The sequence below is a fragment of the Aphis gossypii genome, chromosome 1 (genome assembly GCF_020184175.1).
Source record: "Aphis gossypii isolate Hap1 chromosome 1, ASM2018417v2, whole genome shotgun sequence".
In the NCBI taxonomy this organism is placed as follows: Eukaryota; Metazoa; Arthropoda; class Insecta; order Hemiptera; family Aphididae; genus Aphis; species Aphis gossypii.
In genome coordinates this window covers 15,832,040-15,848,837 of record NC_065530.1, presented here as the reverse complement: position 1 = coordinate 15,848,837, position 16,798 = coordinate 15,832,040, and the positions used below count along the sequence as shown (strand labels likewise).

At 27.9% G+C, this 16,798-nt stretch overlaps 2 protein-coding genes across 2 annotated transcripts in view; one reads left to right on the top strand and one right to left on the bottom strand.

The window, feature by feature from the left end:
• LOC114123849 (zinc finger CCHC domain-containing protein 17-like) overlaps positions 1 to 16,798 on the bottom strand; it is a 28,771-nt gene that overhangs the window by 5,952 nt on the left and 6,021 nt on the right. The gene's annotated exons all lie outside the window — the stretch shown is intronic.
• Positions 5,131 to 16,300, top strand: LOC114123858 (uncharacterized). The gene is made up of 3 exons (XM_050203070.1): positions 5,131 to 5,346; positions 8,108 to 8,245; positions 13,169 to 16,300. Exons 1-3 carry the CDS (start codon positions 5,332 to 5,334, stop codon positions 14,273 to 14,275), a joined length of 1,260 nt encoding a protein of 419 aa, XP_050059027.1. The 5' UTR covers positions 5,131 to 5,331; the 3' UTR covers positions 14,276 to 16,300.

The window sequence follows — 16,798 nt, the reverse complement described above, 5'->3', positions numbered from 1 at the left end:
TTATTCTTAGTTCTTGAATGTCGAATTCAAAATATTTAAAAATTAAATCAACATCATCAAAATTATAACTATCAATAAATTTTAGTTTGCAATTAAAAGTTGATTTGAAGTTTGAACTATTGAGTAAAAAATAATTAGGATTAACTAATATCATTATTCCTTGTTATTATTATCTATTACCATTTAAAATTATTGTTGCCAAAGGTCCTTAGGCAAAGGATCTTCATTATGGAGTGAAAAAAATATAGGCCACTCAAATATACCACAAAATATCAGTGTTATATATCACTTATGTATTAATATAATGTAATAGACATGCGTGATGCAATTTAAACACTGATAATTATTATTTATTTTTCATCAAATAAATCATATTTTTTTTAATATCGTTTAAAACGTCCAAGGATTATTTTTTAACTGATCTACGTTGAAGAACATTGAATGATATAATATTATTAAACATTTTATATGTTATAATGATAAATTCGATACGAATATTTAAAATAAGCCATAGTGTGAAAATTAGTTCAGGGTTTTGCTAGTAAAAGTATATTTTCTGGTGACAAACTCATTATTTTACTGTTCGTCGTCTATAAAATATTAAATAAGGTATTTAATTTATATGAAAAAGTGAAACTATATACTTTACGATAACAATATAAAATAAATCGGACGAGGATGACCTTATCATTGGTTTTGATGTGTAGTGCGTACTGCTTAGCTACACGATTACATGAAGATTTTTAGGTAAGGTTAGCTACGAACCCACGGTCATAAAAATCACCCTCATAATAAAATTTAATTCGATTTATTTATCAATGAAATTTTACATAGACATATTTCATTTTTGTTTAAACAGTACAATAAAACATTTATATATTGTATTCAACCACATAGCACTTTCCATTACTGCACTAGCTCATCCGATATCTCACACAAAATACAAAAATAGTACGATATCGTTCAGATTTACAAAAATATATAGCTTAATTCAGTACACAAAAATAGTACAATACTACACAGATATATAATGGGATATCCATGCATTAAAATTTGTGTGTGGTTTTATATCATACGTTTTTGCGGACTTGTGAGGTAATAGGCAACGCCTCTCCTCAATCTTAAAATCGGTAATTATTTTCTTATGTCTATATACTCTATACAAAATATTTCAAACATTACAATCTTTACTAGATGTTATAATTGTTATTTTTCTTTCTACTTTGGAATAAATTTAATAAATACTAACTATCATATTATAACACAATAACAAAAAGTTTAGTATGTAAAATAAATCGATACATCACCTCGTTACATTTTAATACTAACGGTAAGAGATAGGATGTTGATGACCTAAAAAACTCATAAAAATATACAAAAATGCTATTAAAAGAATGACCTAACAAATCTACTTAAATAAGTGAAAACAATGTAATTTAAAAATAATAATTATTAAAACATATTGAGTGCTTATTGTCAGAGTAATTGAAAATATGAATTGTAAAATTAGGTTGGAAATGTGAAATTAGAATGTGTATGATGTTTTCAAACAAAAGACGACGATGTCTGTCAGTTAATAATAAAAGTTAAAATCTTATAAGTACTCAATAAACTTAAACACAACAAAAATCCCAATAGGCAATAACAAATCTAAAATTTGAGAATAATGACTCCCTCCTCATCGTACAAAATTACAAAAAATTACCTAATACCTATATGAAAAAATGATGTGAAAATGTTTAAAAAAAAGCATTTATAGCTAAAATGCCTAAAATGCAAAAATATGAGAAATTAAATTAGTATATTCTGTACCGAGGAAGCATAAAACATTTTTTTGAGCTAATGTAGTATTATATAGGATCAAATGAAAAAATGTAAAAGAGATCAACATCCTAACTCTACTGATGATATAGGTATATTTAAAATTGGAAATCTAAAATTATTATAATTTATGATAAACTTTGTGAATTTGTGTCCTGTTTGCTCATCAGATAAATTATCGTATAGCTGTTTATGAACAAAATTAATTTAGTACCTATATCACTGTTATGACGACATATTTTAGTCCTTCGAGTAAAATATATTATATAAGTATATAAATGTATATTGAGCATAATTTTAAATCAGTTTTAACCAAGTTTTCTATGTGACTAATTTGGTAATTTTTTCGTTATTTACATCCAAAGCGATATCTACTAATTAGACATGCCGTTATTTGTCCACTATGACAAAACTAAAATATGTATTTGATTGATGAATGTGTAAAATAGCCCTCCTATGGAGTAGGACAATTACATTGTTTTTAAACATGGCTATCAGGCCGACCACCTTAGTTGAATGATAGAATACAAATACAACCATAAAAATAATTTTTCTTAAAAGTCTATTAGACACGACGTTCATCAAATCTATATAGAATTCATAATTCATGTTCATTATAGAGTATGACCTAAATATTAAGTAGGCTAACTTTAATAGCGATTAAAAAATTATTTTTTCATAGAAATGCAATTTTTTTAAATTAGTTTGACACTTTATTTTTATTTGTTTGTATTTTAAATTTTGTAAAATATTTGAAAAACATATTATTTACAATTGTGTTTACTTAAATTTTATTATAACAACTTACACTTCAAAAATAATGACAGATGTTGATAAATATTATGACTAGTAATGTTAAGTAATACATAGAGCGGTTCATCAAGCATAAGCAATTATTCAAAATTTGATTTTTGGAATTTTGTAAAAATACTTTAAAGATCATAATTTCAATTCTTAAGATTTTTTCTACTACTTAAAATGTATTCTATGAAGACTAAATTTTGTTTTTCAAATAACAATCTTATTTATTACAGTCAATTCTTTAACTGATATTTTTTTCTGAAAATATGTGGACGTATCAATATAAAAATTCGAATATGTCATTTTTTAGTTATTTAACTTTATGTACTAAGCATAATTTATAAAAATGATCCTAAAACAATTATATAACAACCGATATATTATAATATCTATTTTATTTTATATTTTTATACAACTATTTTCAAAGACCATCATTTTTAATAGTTGAAAAACTACTCGAATATATTTTGAATTGAGTACACTATTGAGTACACTAAGGGAATCGAATTTTTTTATCGTTACTTGGCACTTCTTATGTTAAGAAAAAAATCTCATGAATTTGAGAGTATGGTTTTAGTGTAATTCATATTTATCAAATGAAAAATATAGGGCGAACATTACTGGTAAATCACACTGTAACAAAAAAATTTGTTTATCGAGTGTTTCATCATAGAAAATACCTAAATATGTTTATCATACTTCACTGTACTGAAAAACTTAATAAAAATAATATTGTTTCATAATATAGTAAATGTATAATTCATAGGTACCTATAAAATGTATCTAGAAGACTCATATCACATCATAATTCATAAACAATACTTAACGACTCTAAATATTAAATAAAAAACGTGGTATTCATAATATTAATATTCAGATTTTTAATGGCAATAGTGCTAACAAGTTACAATTAAAAAAAAATTAAGTGAGTTATAAACTTTTTTTTCTTAACTATTGATTTTATATTAGATATCTATCTAATTATGTTCCAAAATAACAGGTAACAATTAAAAGTGATTATTGGGTTTGTATATTTTCACGATGGTTCGTGTCTGAGGTTAAATAGATGACATTATGATCCCGAGAAAGCGGGCTAAGTTTTCGCAATAAGTACGTATATTTATTTATTTTTTGATAAGTAATACTTACTCGGCCATTCAATCGACCTTCAGATTCGTTGATCCGGAAAGCAATATTGCCTTGACGTCATAATTGTTATGTCATTGAAAGACATACAAGGACATTAGAAATCTGCAGGGTACTGACTTTAACAGGGAATTTATACATAGCATCGGTGAAAATGTTTTTAAAGTCTACCATAAATATTATCTTAACATAAAAAATAATAATAGAATGTCTACAAATGACTAAATTTGAAAATATTTTAGTTCGTATGTAAGATTTTCGAATTCTCAAATAGGTACTAGATAATATTCTACAAAAAAAGTTAAATTAAAATCCGTTTCACACGCTATTACCTACGAAAAGTAGTAAAACAAATTATAATAATCTACACCATCTAAGTTATGTATATTTGAAGTATTAATTGAAAAATCTACCAAAGAAATTAATTTATTGTTTTCATTAAATATAAGTTATGAGTTATAAATAAATCCAATATTGCAAATTAAAAAATAACTATTATTATCATACTAAAAGGCTAAACTTATAACAACTCTAACAATTATTTTTATTTTTTTTATCATGAACAAACTATATTTTTTTACAGTAACACTGTATACTTTTTGTCTTATTAATTTATATAATTAATTTTCGATTTCTTTTGTGCAATATTTCTATGAATATTAATACGGTTTTTATTAAACAGGTTACACTTATAGCGTATTACTTTAAGGATTATTCACTTTATACCCAAAGCACGAAATTATTGACAAATTAATCGATACAATTAATTAAAAGTAACTACTCATACATTTATTTTTGTTAACATTGTCTCTTATTTTTAGCCGTATACCATAATATATATTATATAGTATTAAAGAATTCATAAAATGAAACTTCCATACATTTAATAATAGTTTACGAATAACGATCATATTACTAGTTCTGTTTCTACAGTTTGCGCTATTGAGAAAATGAATCAACCTATTAGTTTTAAAAGCCTTAAGCAATCGCATTTAATATATTTTTACAACGTTTTATAGCGGCCTACATAATATTTGGATATAGAACTGAAACACCTTATGGAGAATAAGTTGTTGATTAGCTGAAATGTTACACGTATCGATACGAAATTTATCATCCACATCAGGCATCATTGTCTCAACACATTGCCCTGATCTGTCCAAAGAGCATTCAACCGATAGATAAACCATTTAAAAATTGAGAGCTCCATCATAGGGGGTCATCGTTTCTGCATCGTTTCTTGTTCTTTCATGTTATTATTATTTGGGTTCCAATATTTGGTAGGAGCAAGGACGTGAAAACAAGCTAAGAAGGAGAACTATATATTAGTGTCGGCGGGAAATAATGTAATCAATAGTCGCATGGAAGTGATTGGACGTTTAGTTTGAATAATTTATTGTATTATTTTAATTTATATTTTTTACACGTGTTTTTGATTTGTGTAGATCTATATCAGTTAAAACGTACGATAACAAATTATTTTCTTTCCATAAAATGTTATAAGGTTTTAAAATTATTTTTTACTGTTTTTTTTTCAAAATACATTCCGGAGACTTAAACGATATGAAAGACCCAAAGGTTTGTAAAATTTTCTATGTATATTTAGTTTTATATTATAAATTAAAAACAATACAAAAAAATTGCATATATGCATAATGCATATAATATAATACGAGTATATAAATATTATATACTCATTGTTGTGTAAATTATAATATTTAAATATTTAAATTAAGCATTTAATAAAATATAAAAACTTTTTTCATCAAATATTATTATTTATTATCGGTAGGTACTTATTTTAAGATTTTAATAACATAGTTTAATTACTCTATGATAATACTTAGCAGTATATTATATTCTAATATAGAAAATATTTGTTTTTGTAATGTTTTATGTTTGTAATATTGAAAAATTTAATTTAATATTAATAAAGAGGATCTGAATAACTCAATTATCATACAATTTTTACATGGATGATATGTAATAAATTCGAATATAAATAAGTGTTATTTTTAATTAGAAGCTACATAGATAAATAAATAAACACCCAATTTTGTTTTATAGTTCTTGAGTTATTGCTATAACTATAATTATTCATTTTACAACTGGACTATTTTTCTATCGTAGATTAATATACAAATATAAAATAACAGTTAAGTTATCTTCATACTAATAAGATTTTTTTTTAATTTTAAATCAAATGAATAGGTACTACATAAGATCTTTGAAAAAAATATAGCAGATTCTTATTATTTATTTAAAATTCATTATCTGATAACAAATTTATATAACAGTATAACACAAACATAGTAGAAGATTGTATATATTGTAATAATTAGATAATTTGATAATAATATAAAATATAGATGCTTAACTAATAAAAAAACGGTAAAATGCTAATTGTAATATTTAATTGAACATTTTTGATATGGTATATATACGATGAAAAAATTAATTTTATTTTGTTGATAACAAATCAATTTTAAGGGTAACTGTAACTAAACATTTCCATGTTTGCAATTATATTGTATATTGCACATTAAATAACCTTCCATACATTCCTATAAATTATTTAGGTCCACACTTGTTGATAATATATTAATTCGATACAGTGTTTGTGAAACACTTTAATACAAATCTGTTGCTTAATAAGATTGTTAATTATATTATTACTAACTTATTATATAGGTACTTTAAATACTTTAAAATGAAAATAAAATCGATTTGAATATTTACCAAAAATATTTTTAATGTATTTAAATAAATATAATAATATAGAAATATACTTTCAAAATCATTATTTGAATTTATACAACCACACTATTGAAATGTAAATATGTAAATAATGTAAATCAAATTACAGTAATAAATAAATACTATAAATAAAAATAAAAAATCAACACTGATAATAACTATTCAAATTCATCAGATTTAATATGGACATCAAAATACGTTTTTAATCTTTAAAGATTAAATTAGACAAAAAAGTTAAGAAATAGTGTGCAGTAAGTGTATAGGTACCAATAATATGATAATATTATAAAATAATAATAATATATACTACCTATTAAATTATCAATTGTTATCTGTTGTCATAAAATATTATTCTTTGGGATGCAAATAATCAATACAGGTATTATTGTCCCAAATTGAATTATAAACTGGGGGGAAAATATCATAGAATATAAAGGCGCCAATGGTTATTATTGTTACTAAAGTATTTTTCTGTTAGTAATAACTATCATAATTGTATCGTAAAAGGATAACTATTAAAAGTCAGAATGGATACTTCATGGTGAATTACATAAATCTAGTGTTCGACACTAGTATTTAAGTGTTATGTTAGCGTTATCATACTTCAGAAAATAAATAAATCATTGCCTTAAAAAAAGAAAAAAAATTGAAATGAAAAAGCTCGATTAAAACACGTAAAGCTACTAGAATACTAGATACCACACGTTCTGACTTTCGATGATTGTCGCTAGTTCTCTTTATACATTTATAGATAAGCTATTGACATAATCAAAAATTAACTATTTGAAAGAACTATCTTACCCAGAAGCGTAAGGTCTAGAATTGATTAGTAAAATTACATTGTTTAATCTGAAAAATTACAAATAGATATTTTGTTTTTTAAATCATTGTCATATATATATCTAATCTTATTTTAAATCTAACACACATTGTTTTAATACTTGAAAAAAGAACGAAACAAGTGATTATACTTCTATTTTAAAAAAAATTTAATGCATACTGATACCTACGTGTTATGTTCAATTACTTTATGTTCGATACACTGTAAATAATCTATATACCTACCCATATGAGCATTACAATTTACATGACTGTAATTTCTAAACTTAATGCAAAATTAAAATATTTAGGGACATTCAATTTCAAAAAATTATTTAAATACAAGGTTATTGACAATAACAAGAGTTATAAAATCAGATATGGTTTTTATAATAGCCACAGACGATTTGAATTTTGAATCTAACTTAGCGGAACTGTTATTAATCTATAATTGACCATCGTTGACCTTATAAAGCTGCATAGGTGAATTATTAATTTCATTATTATTATATTAATATTTTTTTTCCATGGACATATAAATGTTATGGATTAATTCAATTATTTTTATAGATGGAGAAACGTAAATAAAAACATTTTAAAACTGATTATTTTACATTTTATTAGTTGCAAAATACATGTTACTTATTGATTAAATTATCAATTCTATCACAATTATTTTGCAATGCGGTGTGTATAGCACGTATTTCGTTGAAAAAAAATCAAAGAAAAAAATGTATATTAATTTAGTTATTATTTATTTCAGACGGCATTGTTTGTTTTTGGGCTATTCATACAAATATGTTTAGCGGAAAACGTTAAAACTACTGAACAAGCCGATGCAAGTGATAAGAAGGTGTCAAAAAGAGATTATTATGCACCAGAATACAATCATGATCATTATGTAAGTTTAAACAAAATAAAAATAAACAATACATAATACATAATATAAAAATATAAAAATTATAATAAATATATTATTATACACATATTATATAATTTAGGAGGCACCGTATTTTCCCAATACAATTATGATAAAACGGTAAAACACGTTAGTACTCTGTATATTCAAATACAATTTATGAATAACGTATTATTAATACATAAAAAAAATAATTGCTTTATGTGAATTTTTAGAAAAAATCTAGAGTACCTAGCTAAGAATAATATATACGACTTATGAGTTACATAATACTGTATTTATTTGTTTATAAAACGTCATGTTCATGATTACAAAAACAATTCATCATTAAAAATTAATGTCAATAAATATAATTAAATCTGATTCTAAATTGAAGTATTTAATTTTATAAAATATTGTTAATTGTTATAGGTACTATCATATTTCTAAAAACTAAAAAAAAAAATATGTATAAATTAATACCTAAATATTTGTATATTTGAAATTTATATTATTAGAATATTCAATATTACGATTAGGTATCTATCTATTGCATTGAATAATAATTAATCATTCTTTGATATTTTCTATTTTTAACGATCAACGATGGCTATATTTCAAATACTTATACCTACTTTGGCTATCTTACTAGCTGTCAACTAATTTATTTATAGGTACCTGCAAAATTATCGTTATAGACATCCACAAAGATAATTGGTGCTACCTACTTAAAATAACCATTTCACTTACGAATTACGTGTATATCTTCTAATAATCTCTCCTGAACTTGTCTTATTGTTCTTCCCCCATTATTATGTTTGACATTAAGAGTTCTCAGTTCGGACTGCTATCTTGCATATCTATGATTTTCTACAAAAATATACCTAATATTATATTCATAAAAACCGTTTCTCAGAAATTCAATTTAAAAATGATTTTAGCATTGATTTAATAGGTAATTATTAAATACTATTATTTTTTCATCATAGTATGTAGTTGTATTATTTGCAATGTAGAGTACATATTTATCCATATATATATAGGTAGAATAGTTAATTGTGATTGGCGTTGTGACAATATAATGATTTGATTTCACAATCATGTACCTATAGGCACGCATAGAAAAATATCTCGATCGCTCAAAAATTAAATATGAATAAAATCTTTGGAAAAAAATATGCAAATTATTTTTTATGTACCGAACTTGCGTGAAAGAGCGTGAAATTGATGTGGTTTCAACATTTTGTAAAGACTGCTAATTTACGCGTATCGAAAACATAATCGTCAAGTTAAACATTTAGGTGCATTTTATCACTGTACACTAAAATAATATTTACGTATAAATTAATATCAAACAAAACAATGTTCAACAAAGTAGGCAAACTAAGACTCACATATTGTGTCGTAAAAGTAAAACATAAGCCTAGTTGCCTAGTATAATAGTAAGTAATATACTAATATGTAGGTATAGGTGGGCAGGTATATAGGTACAACAATGTATACGGTTGCCGGTGCCTATATAATTTTATAATAATATATAGGTAATATCTTTTGTTCACTAAGAACGTGTATTTTACCGGATGGCGTCGTTTATTAAAAACCATTTTGAACGGATAATAATTATTATTACAATACATTTAAAACCCTGAACGGCTGAACGTACTATATAAAATTATATGATACATAGTATAATATAATATATAATCCGTCGTCACGCCATGTAATAACATAATACAGTAATTCAAATGGACATGTGTTTCGCGTGTACATAAAAAAGTAGACATCCGTTTGACTAAAATAATAACATAGTAATATTAATCGTTATATGCCGATAAAATAATATTACCGCACATATATTATACTCTTGAGTCTTGACCCACAATATATTACGACTAGCTAATACAATATTATGTAAAAATAAATCGAGGTTTTTTTTTTGGTATTGACTCAGTCAATATTGAGATTAAAAAACTTATGCTGGTAAAAAAAAAAAAAATAGTGTCATATAGTATTATATGATATATATTATAGTACGCTGTTATCCAACACCAAGTACCTTTACCTATACTTGGATTAGCGGAGGTGACATATATATATATATCAAAGTAAAACTGCAATTTTCGAAATTCCCGACAGAATATAAGCATACAAATATTATAAGTACAATAATAATATTATATACTTTGTACATTCGAAACGTCGTACAACAAAACGACGTCCCCGCGGAGACAGAACACAATGTATCATAATATAATGATATAGATGTATGAACACAATACACCCATGTAATATAATATTTTTTTTATAGGTACACTCGCACGAGCCGGTACCTATATTATTGTTAATAATAGTAATATTATAATGATATTATATAGGTATAATTGAATTATTTGCGGCTTGCGCGCGTTCCACTTGACGCGATTTGCCAGTCACACCGTCATCGTCCGCATTTCGTATAATAATTATTATTAGCTGGTGGTTACACACGTATACGGCACATGAATATTGTACGATAGTCAATAGTCAGTGACGGATTAAGACAACATATTATATTAGGCTAGGCAAACTATTTAAAGTGTCTCTGTGCTCGTACAATCTGAATATTTACTTAGCATATAGTGTATAAAACTGTATATTATAAATTATACTATATGTTACGGCCTCAGCTGTGAAATTATCATATTCACGATTGGTCAATATTTTTATTTTATCCCGTCAAATTAATTATAATATTGTGCTACCGTCCAGTACCGTGCATAAATGATATTTTAAAAGAAAAAAATGTATGTAAAAATATTATACAAGCATTATACCTAAATAAACACATTTTAATAGTTTTAACTAAAAAAAAAAATATGGCTTTTTCTAGATAATAATAAGTAATATACACAATATAGGTAGGTACTGATAACTGGTGTCTGCTATAAATACATATCAAACAAGGTAAATAAATAGTAGGCAATCTGTTGACTAAATCTTATAATTTTTTAATGAAAATTAAATTATATTTCCTATATATTATATTAGAAACGCGCTCAGGTCTCGAGGATACGAATGATACGCTGATGATTTTACTCATCCCATATAATTATATAAATATTTTTATTTTTATATGGTTTATAGTTTGATTGATTGAATTAAAAATACTCTAAGGTTTAGGTCCTATGGAGTTTTGGTAGAGCTAAACTAGACTAATGTTTGGCCATAGTATATAATATTATACCTATATTATTGTTATTATTGTTGTGGCTTTCACAGGTGTCGTCTATATATGGTTATTTTTTATGTCTTAAACTCAGCTTAGAGAAACGACCGTATTTACTATATTATATTAGTATACAGTGTTATTGGTTTGGGCAAAGCATTAAAGCACTTGGAATTTAAAATACAATTTACTAACAACTACAATGTGACAGTTTAACCACTATATATTCTAAAATATAAAATTTATTGACAAAAACGTATTGCAACATATCATTTTCAACTGTGCAGTTATTTATTTCAATAACCGTGAAATTTAATATAAAAAAAATTGACTAATAGAATAACGAATTTAAAAATGGTTCACCCTGTCGCTCTGCGTACACGCAATATTATAGTGTATGATTAATTATTATACGTCATAATATAATGCCTTCATTTTGTATAGTGCCTATTAAAATATTAAATTCTATGACATTTCAATGGCGCGGCGCCGAAAACGTCCAGACCAATTTTCTTATAGATGTGCCCACCGACAATACTAGACTCAATTTAGTGTTGTGTGCGACTATGACTTGTTAATGAGTCTCATTCTAACGGCTGGTATACCTCAAATTATACAGTTGTAATTATCTGTAAAAGTACGCGTACCTACACGTTGAGAAACAAGAACACAATCACAGTATGCAATAAGTGCAGGTATATGAGGTATATGACGGCCGTAGCAATTTTCCTCCAAAAATGAGATACCCTTTTTCTTCACTGTCCATTTCTTCCAATAAAAAATTAAGAATAAAAATAATATTTCACACAAATAAAATAAATAATTGTGTATAGTTCATCAGCAACTATTTGTTCAGTGTTATTTGTGTAAATACGTATTATTGCTTGGCAATGTATAGTTGAACAACATCGCCAACGTAATAATCCATTTTCTGATTTGGCTTATACGTTAAAAAATATTTGTAATTTTCGCGAATTATTATTTAAGAATTTCCATAAATATCTCTTTTTTAGACGTATTAAAAATCAAAAAAACATGAGAGAAATACAATAACCATAAAACACATCCAACACAATAGTCACTAGTCGGCGTACAGTTTGCTACTAAAATATACAGCGATATACCGAAGATTTCGAAGATTTCGAACACTCATATGTTTGTTTCACACACATGAACCAATTACTGACACACAATTAATATTATGACTTATGTACGATGTACACGTCTCGTACGTAACTTAACTTCTAACTATTATTACTTTCTCACATTATAGTACGGTATAAAACACTGTCGTCGGCTTAATATAATATTTGGAAAAAAATGGAATCCAAAATTTTTCTGGAGGAAAACGGACGTTCGAGAAAAACGGTATCTCGTTTTTGAAAGAAAATGGACCCGCCTTATATAACATTATAATCTTGACCTATATCATATAGATTATATTATTGAATTTTAATGTCACTCTCTCCCCTCGACCACCAAAGACTATACTGAAATGTATATTAATACGCTTCAGGCGTTGAGGAAATTTTTCTCAGAACGATAAGTTTCGATTTGGGGTCGTCGATACTTAAAAGCTTGGCGATGACGGACTTGCCGTCTTGACAATAATAACTTAACAGTAATAATAATAATAATAATAATAACAATAATAATGTATCACTGTTAAAAATATGTAAATAATCAAGTTTATGGTTTTTGCATGGTTCGCGACACGGCAGTCGTATCCTGCTTACCGCTTCGAGTACGGCGTTCACGACCCGCAAACCGGCGACATAAAGAAACAGTACGAAGAACGGGACGGGGACACGGTGCGCGGCTACTACAGCCTGGTGGAACCGGACGGTTCGATCAGGTTGGTCGAGTACACGGCCGACGCGAAAAACGGATTCCAGGCGACCGTCAGGAAGTTCGGTAGTTCACATCACCCGAACACGGTGACCCATCACCTCAACACGGCCAACGGTCACCACGACGGCGACGGCGGCTACGCGCCCAATTACCACGGCGGTGATCACGATTACTATCACAATAATGCGCATCAGCCGTCGTTGCCGACCGTCCACGACGGTCATCAGTACGAGCCGCCCGCCTACTCGAATCACTACGAACCGCCGCCCGCTTACGACGGCGGCCACTTCGAACAGCCGGTGCACGGTTACGACGACAATCACCATCAGTACCTTCACCCTCAGCAACAGCAACCGCCGGTGCACGGTTACGACAATCACCATCATCAGTACCATCACCCACAGCAGTCGCAACTGCCGCCGTCCGTTTACAATCACTACGAGGCGCCGCTGGTGCCGGCCAATCACTTCCCGCACCCACCGCCGCCCGCCTCGGGTTACGATCACTACGAACCACCGCTGCAGGTGGTGGTGCCGGCCGGCCACGGCGATCATCACTTCGAGTCGCCGGCGGCGCATCCGGAACCGGCCGGCTTCGAACACGGTTCCGCGTTGCCGCCGCTGTTCGCCGCCGGACTGCCCACCGCCCATGGCGACTACGGCAGCGCGTCACCGGAAGAATACTATCCCGCGCCCCTGCAGTTTCCGGCCACGTCCCACGAAACCCAATTCGAGTGGCCCGCCAAGAGCGCCGGCGACCACGACGACGACGACGACGCCGCCGCCGCCGACCCACATCATCGCGGCCGTCTGCAAGACGAATACCCGTTTCCGGCCGCCAAAGAACACGGTCGTCTGCCGGGCGCCGCGGCCAAAACTTCTTCCGGCGAACGGCCCGAGTACCTGAGGAAGTACTTCGAACCCAACTATCGAGGTCCAGCCGCCGCCGTAAACAGCTTTTACGACGACGAAGAATGAATAAGTAATGTATTAACGTGTAAGTTTGCGTGTAGTATATAATATTAATATAAATGAGCTCGCAGCCTATGCCATCGTACATATTATACCCGTAACAATAGAACATCGATGGTTAAACGCACACATTTCGATGTATTGTGCACTCATTAATCACTCGTTTATCATGAACCCCAGTTATATTATAAGAATGTAAAATTAAAAATTGAAAAAATTTCAAAATATATATTACAGTTTAAAGTTAATTAAAAAAAAAAACTTCTTTTACGAAAACGAATTACAGTGTAATAGAATAAAACTAAAATTGCACTTAATACCTACTACTGCATGTGTGTGCGTTTAACAGTCGAAATTATATAGTTATCATAGTTGTAAATAATATATAAATTATATGTTTACGCTTAATCGAGTGCCGATCATTCATAATTACTTCTCATTTTAATGTCTTTAAAATATCTCATCGACACCGCTTTGATTAGATCGTTTAATAAACCATTGCAGGGATATTACAGGGAAGTACCTCTAATAAGACATAAACAAGTTATTTTAAAACTTTAGATGTATCTACCATACATTAGTTTATTTTTTACAACATTTTTAAAAATAATTGCTCCTTGTAAATTTTTAAAACATTGTTAACATCAATTTAATAATAAAACTCCTTTTTATTTAACGCAGTTTAAAGTTTTCACATATTTTCGGCGATTCTTCTAATCAATACCATAAAAGTATAAAAGCATAATAGGTATCTATTCTAAGATATAACTTTAGTAGGTACATCATTTTCCACCATAAAAAAATATATAGGGCCATATAAGGGTTCATGATACACAAATTTCACAAACGCTTTCGTTTAATTAATTTTAAAAATTTGAAAAACAACAAATCAACGACAAGTAAAACTTTAATATATATATATATATATGTATATATGTTTGACATTGCAATGAGAGGACACCCATTTTGACATATAAACTATCTACGGCATATAATATAAACTATATTACTATAATAATATTAAGTAATTCAATCAAGTCATATTTAAGTGAATGGAAACCCGAGAACTATTCCGGAGGAAGTCATGATTCGCTATGAAGTTAATTTTTATTGAAAATAAAATACCTGTTAATCCTATGCTCTGAAGTCTGAATCTCATATTCTATGTATGTGAGACGAAGAAAATGATCTAACAATAATGTATAATATCATCACTGAAAAACTATATACAAGCCAACATAGATTTTAACCTTAAACATTTATTTACGAGTAATTGAAAAAAAAGTACATTATTTTATTTTATTGTTTAATTTCACTCAACATTAATTTAAATAATTTAAACTATATTCACTCATTAGAAACTGACACCAATTCACCACTAAGTAATTATTAAATGGTCATAACTCATAACATATAAATATACAAAAATATTTAAAATGTTTTTCAAATTTTCATGGAAAAAAAAACTACGATTGGCGAAAAAAGATACCTAGGTAGTGAACAGAAGACAAGAAACCGCTAAAAACCTAGGTTGATATGCGTTTCATTTCAATATTTTATAATTTGTGTTAAAATTACAGTTATTCTATTATTAAAATGACATCTAAAAGATTCGATGTAATAATTGATTATGAACATTTTTTAAAAATATTATAAAGGTATTATATTTGAGTGCCAACTCTGAATTTTCTATCAACTATAAATGTGAGTACCTATGCACAAAGATATAATACATTTATTGCAATAAGTCATAAACTCATAACATAACTGACGTTTGTCAATGTTAAATAAACCATTCACGTTTAATGTTATACTTTGTATCATAATCTTAACGCATTTAAATTGTAATTGTTTATAATGAGAATGTTATTTTTACACTTTTATTATTAATTTAAGCATAATATGATCATGTAGGTATCATACTACAATATTAGTTAGATTAGATGTTATAAAAAGTCGACCGTAATATTAATTGGTCTTGTCCTGTTGTATTATTATTTTTTTATTTTAATCATATTATATTATGTTTAAGACATCCATATTATAGTACATTAGTACATTATATTATTATTATGTATATATTACACTATAAATATGTAATAATTTACAAATAATTGTTGTGTTGTAGGCTCATTAGTTATCACTGCTGGTTTACGGTTGTGTTTGTTTTCTATTATATTTTTATTGTTACTGGTACTTAAAATACCTAAGTGTATTACCTTATGTAATAAACAGTTTTTTTATGTATCTATGTACCTATTATTACTTATAAATTATAAGTATACCTTTTCACGTTTTTCATCCTATTACTTACAAAGTATTTTTCAAATGGGTAATCAATAAAGTAAAAATAAAGTTTTTTTGAACTAATCCAGCTAGTAAACCATTCTTCACTGATTATAAATCTTTTACCTGTTGTAGATAGGTAACTAAAAGTTCAACCACCTTTCCTTGATAGTTTTACCTAACGAGGTCAACCCGACCGCGTTACATTACTAATCACATAAGAGTAGGAATAAGACATAAAAT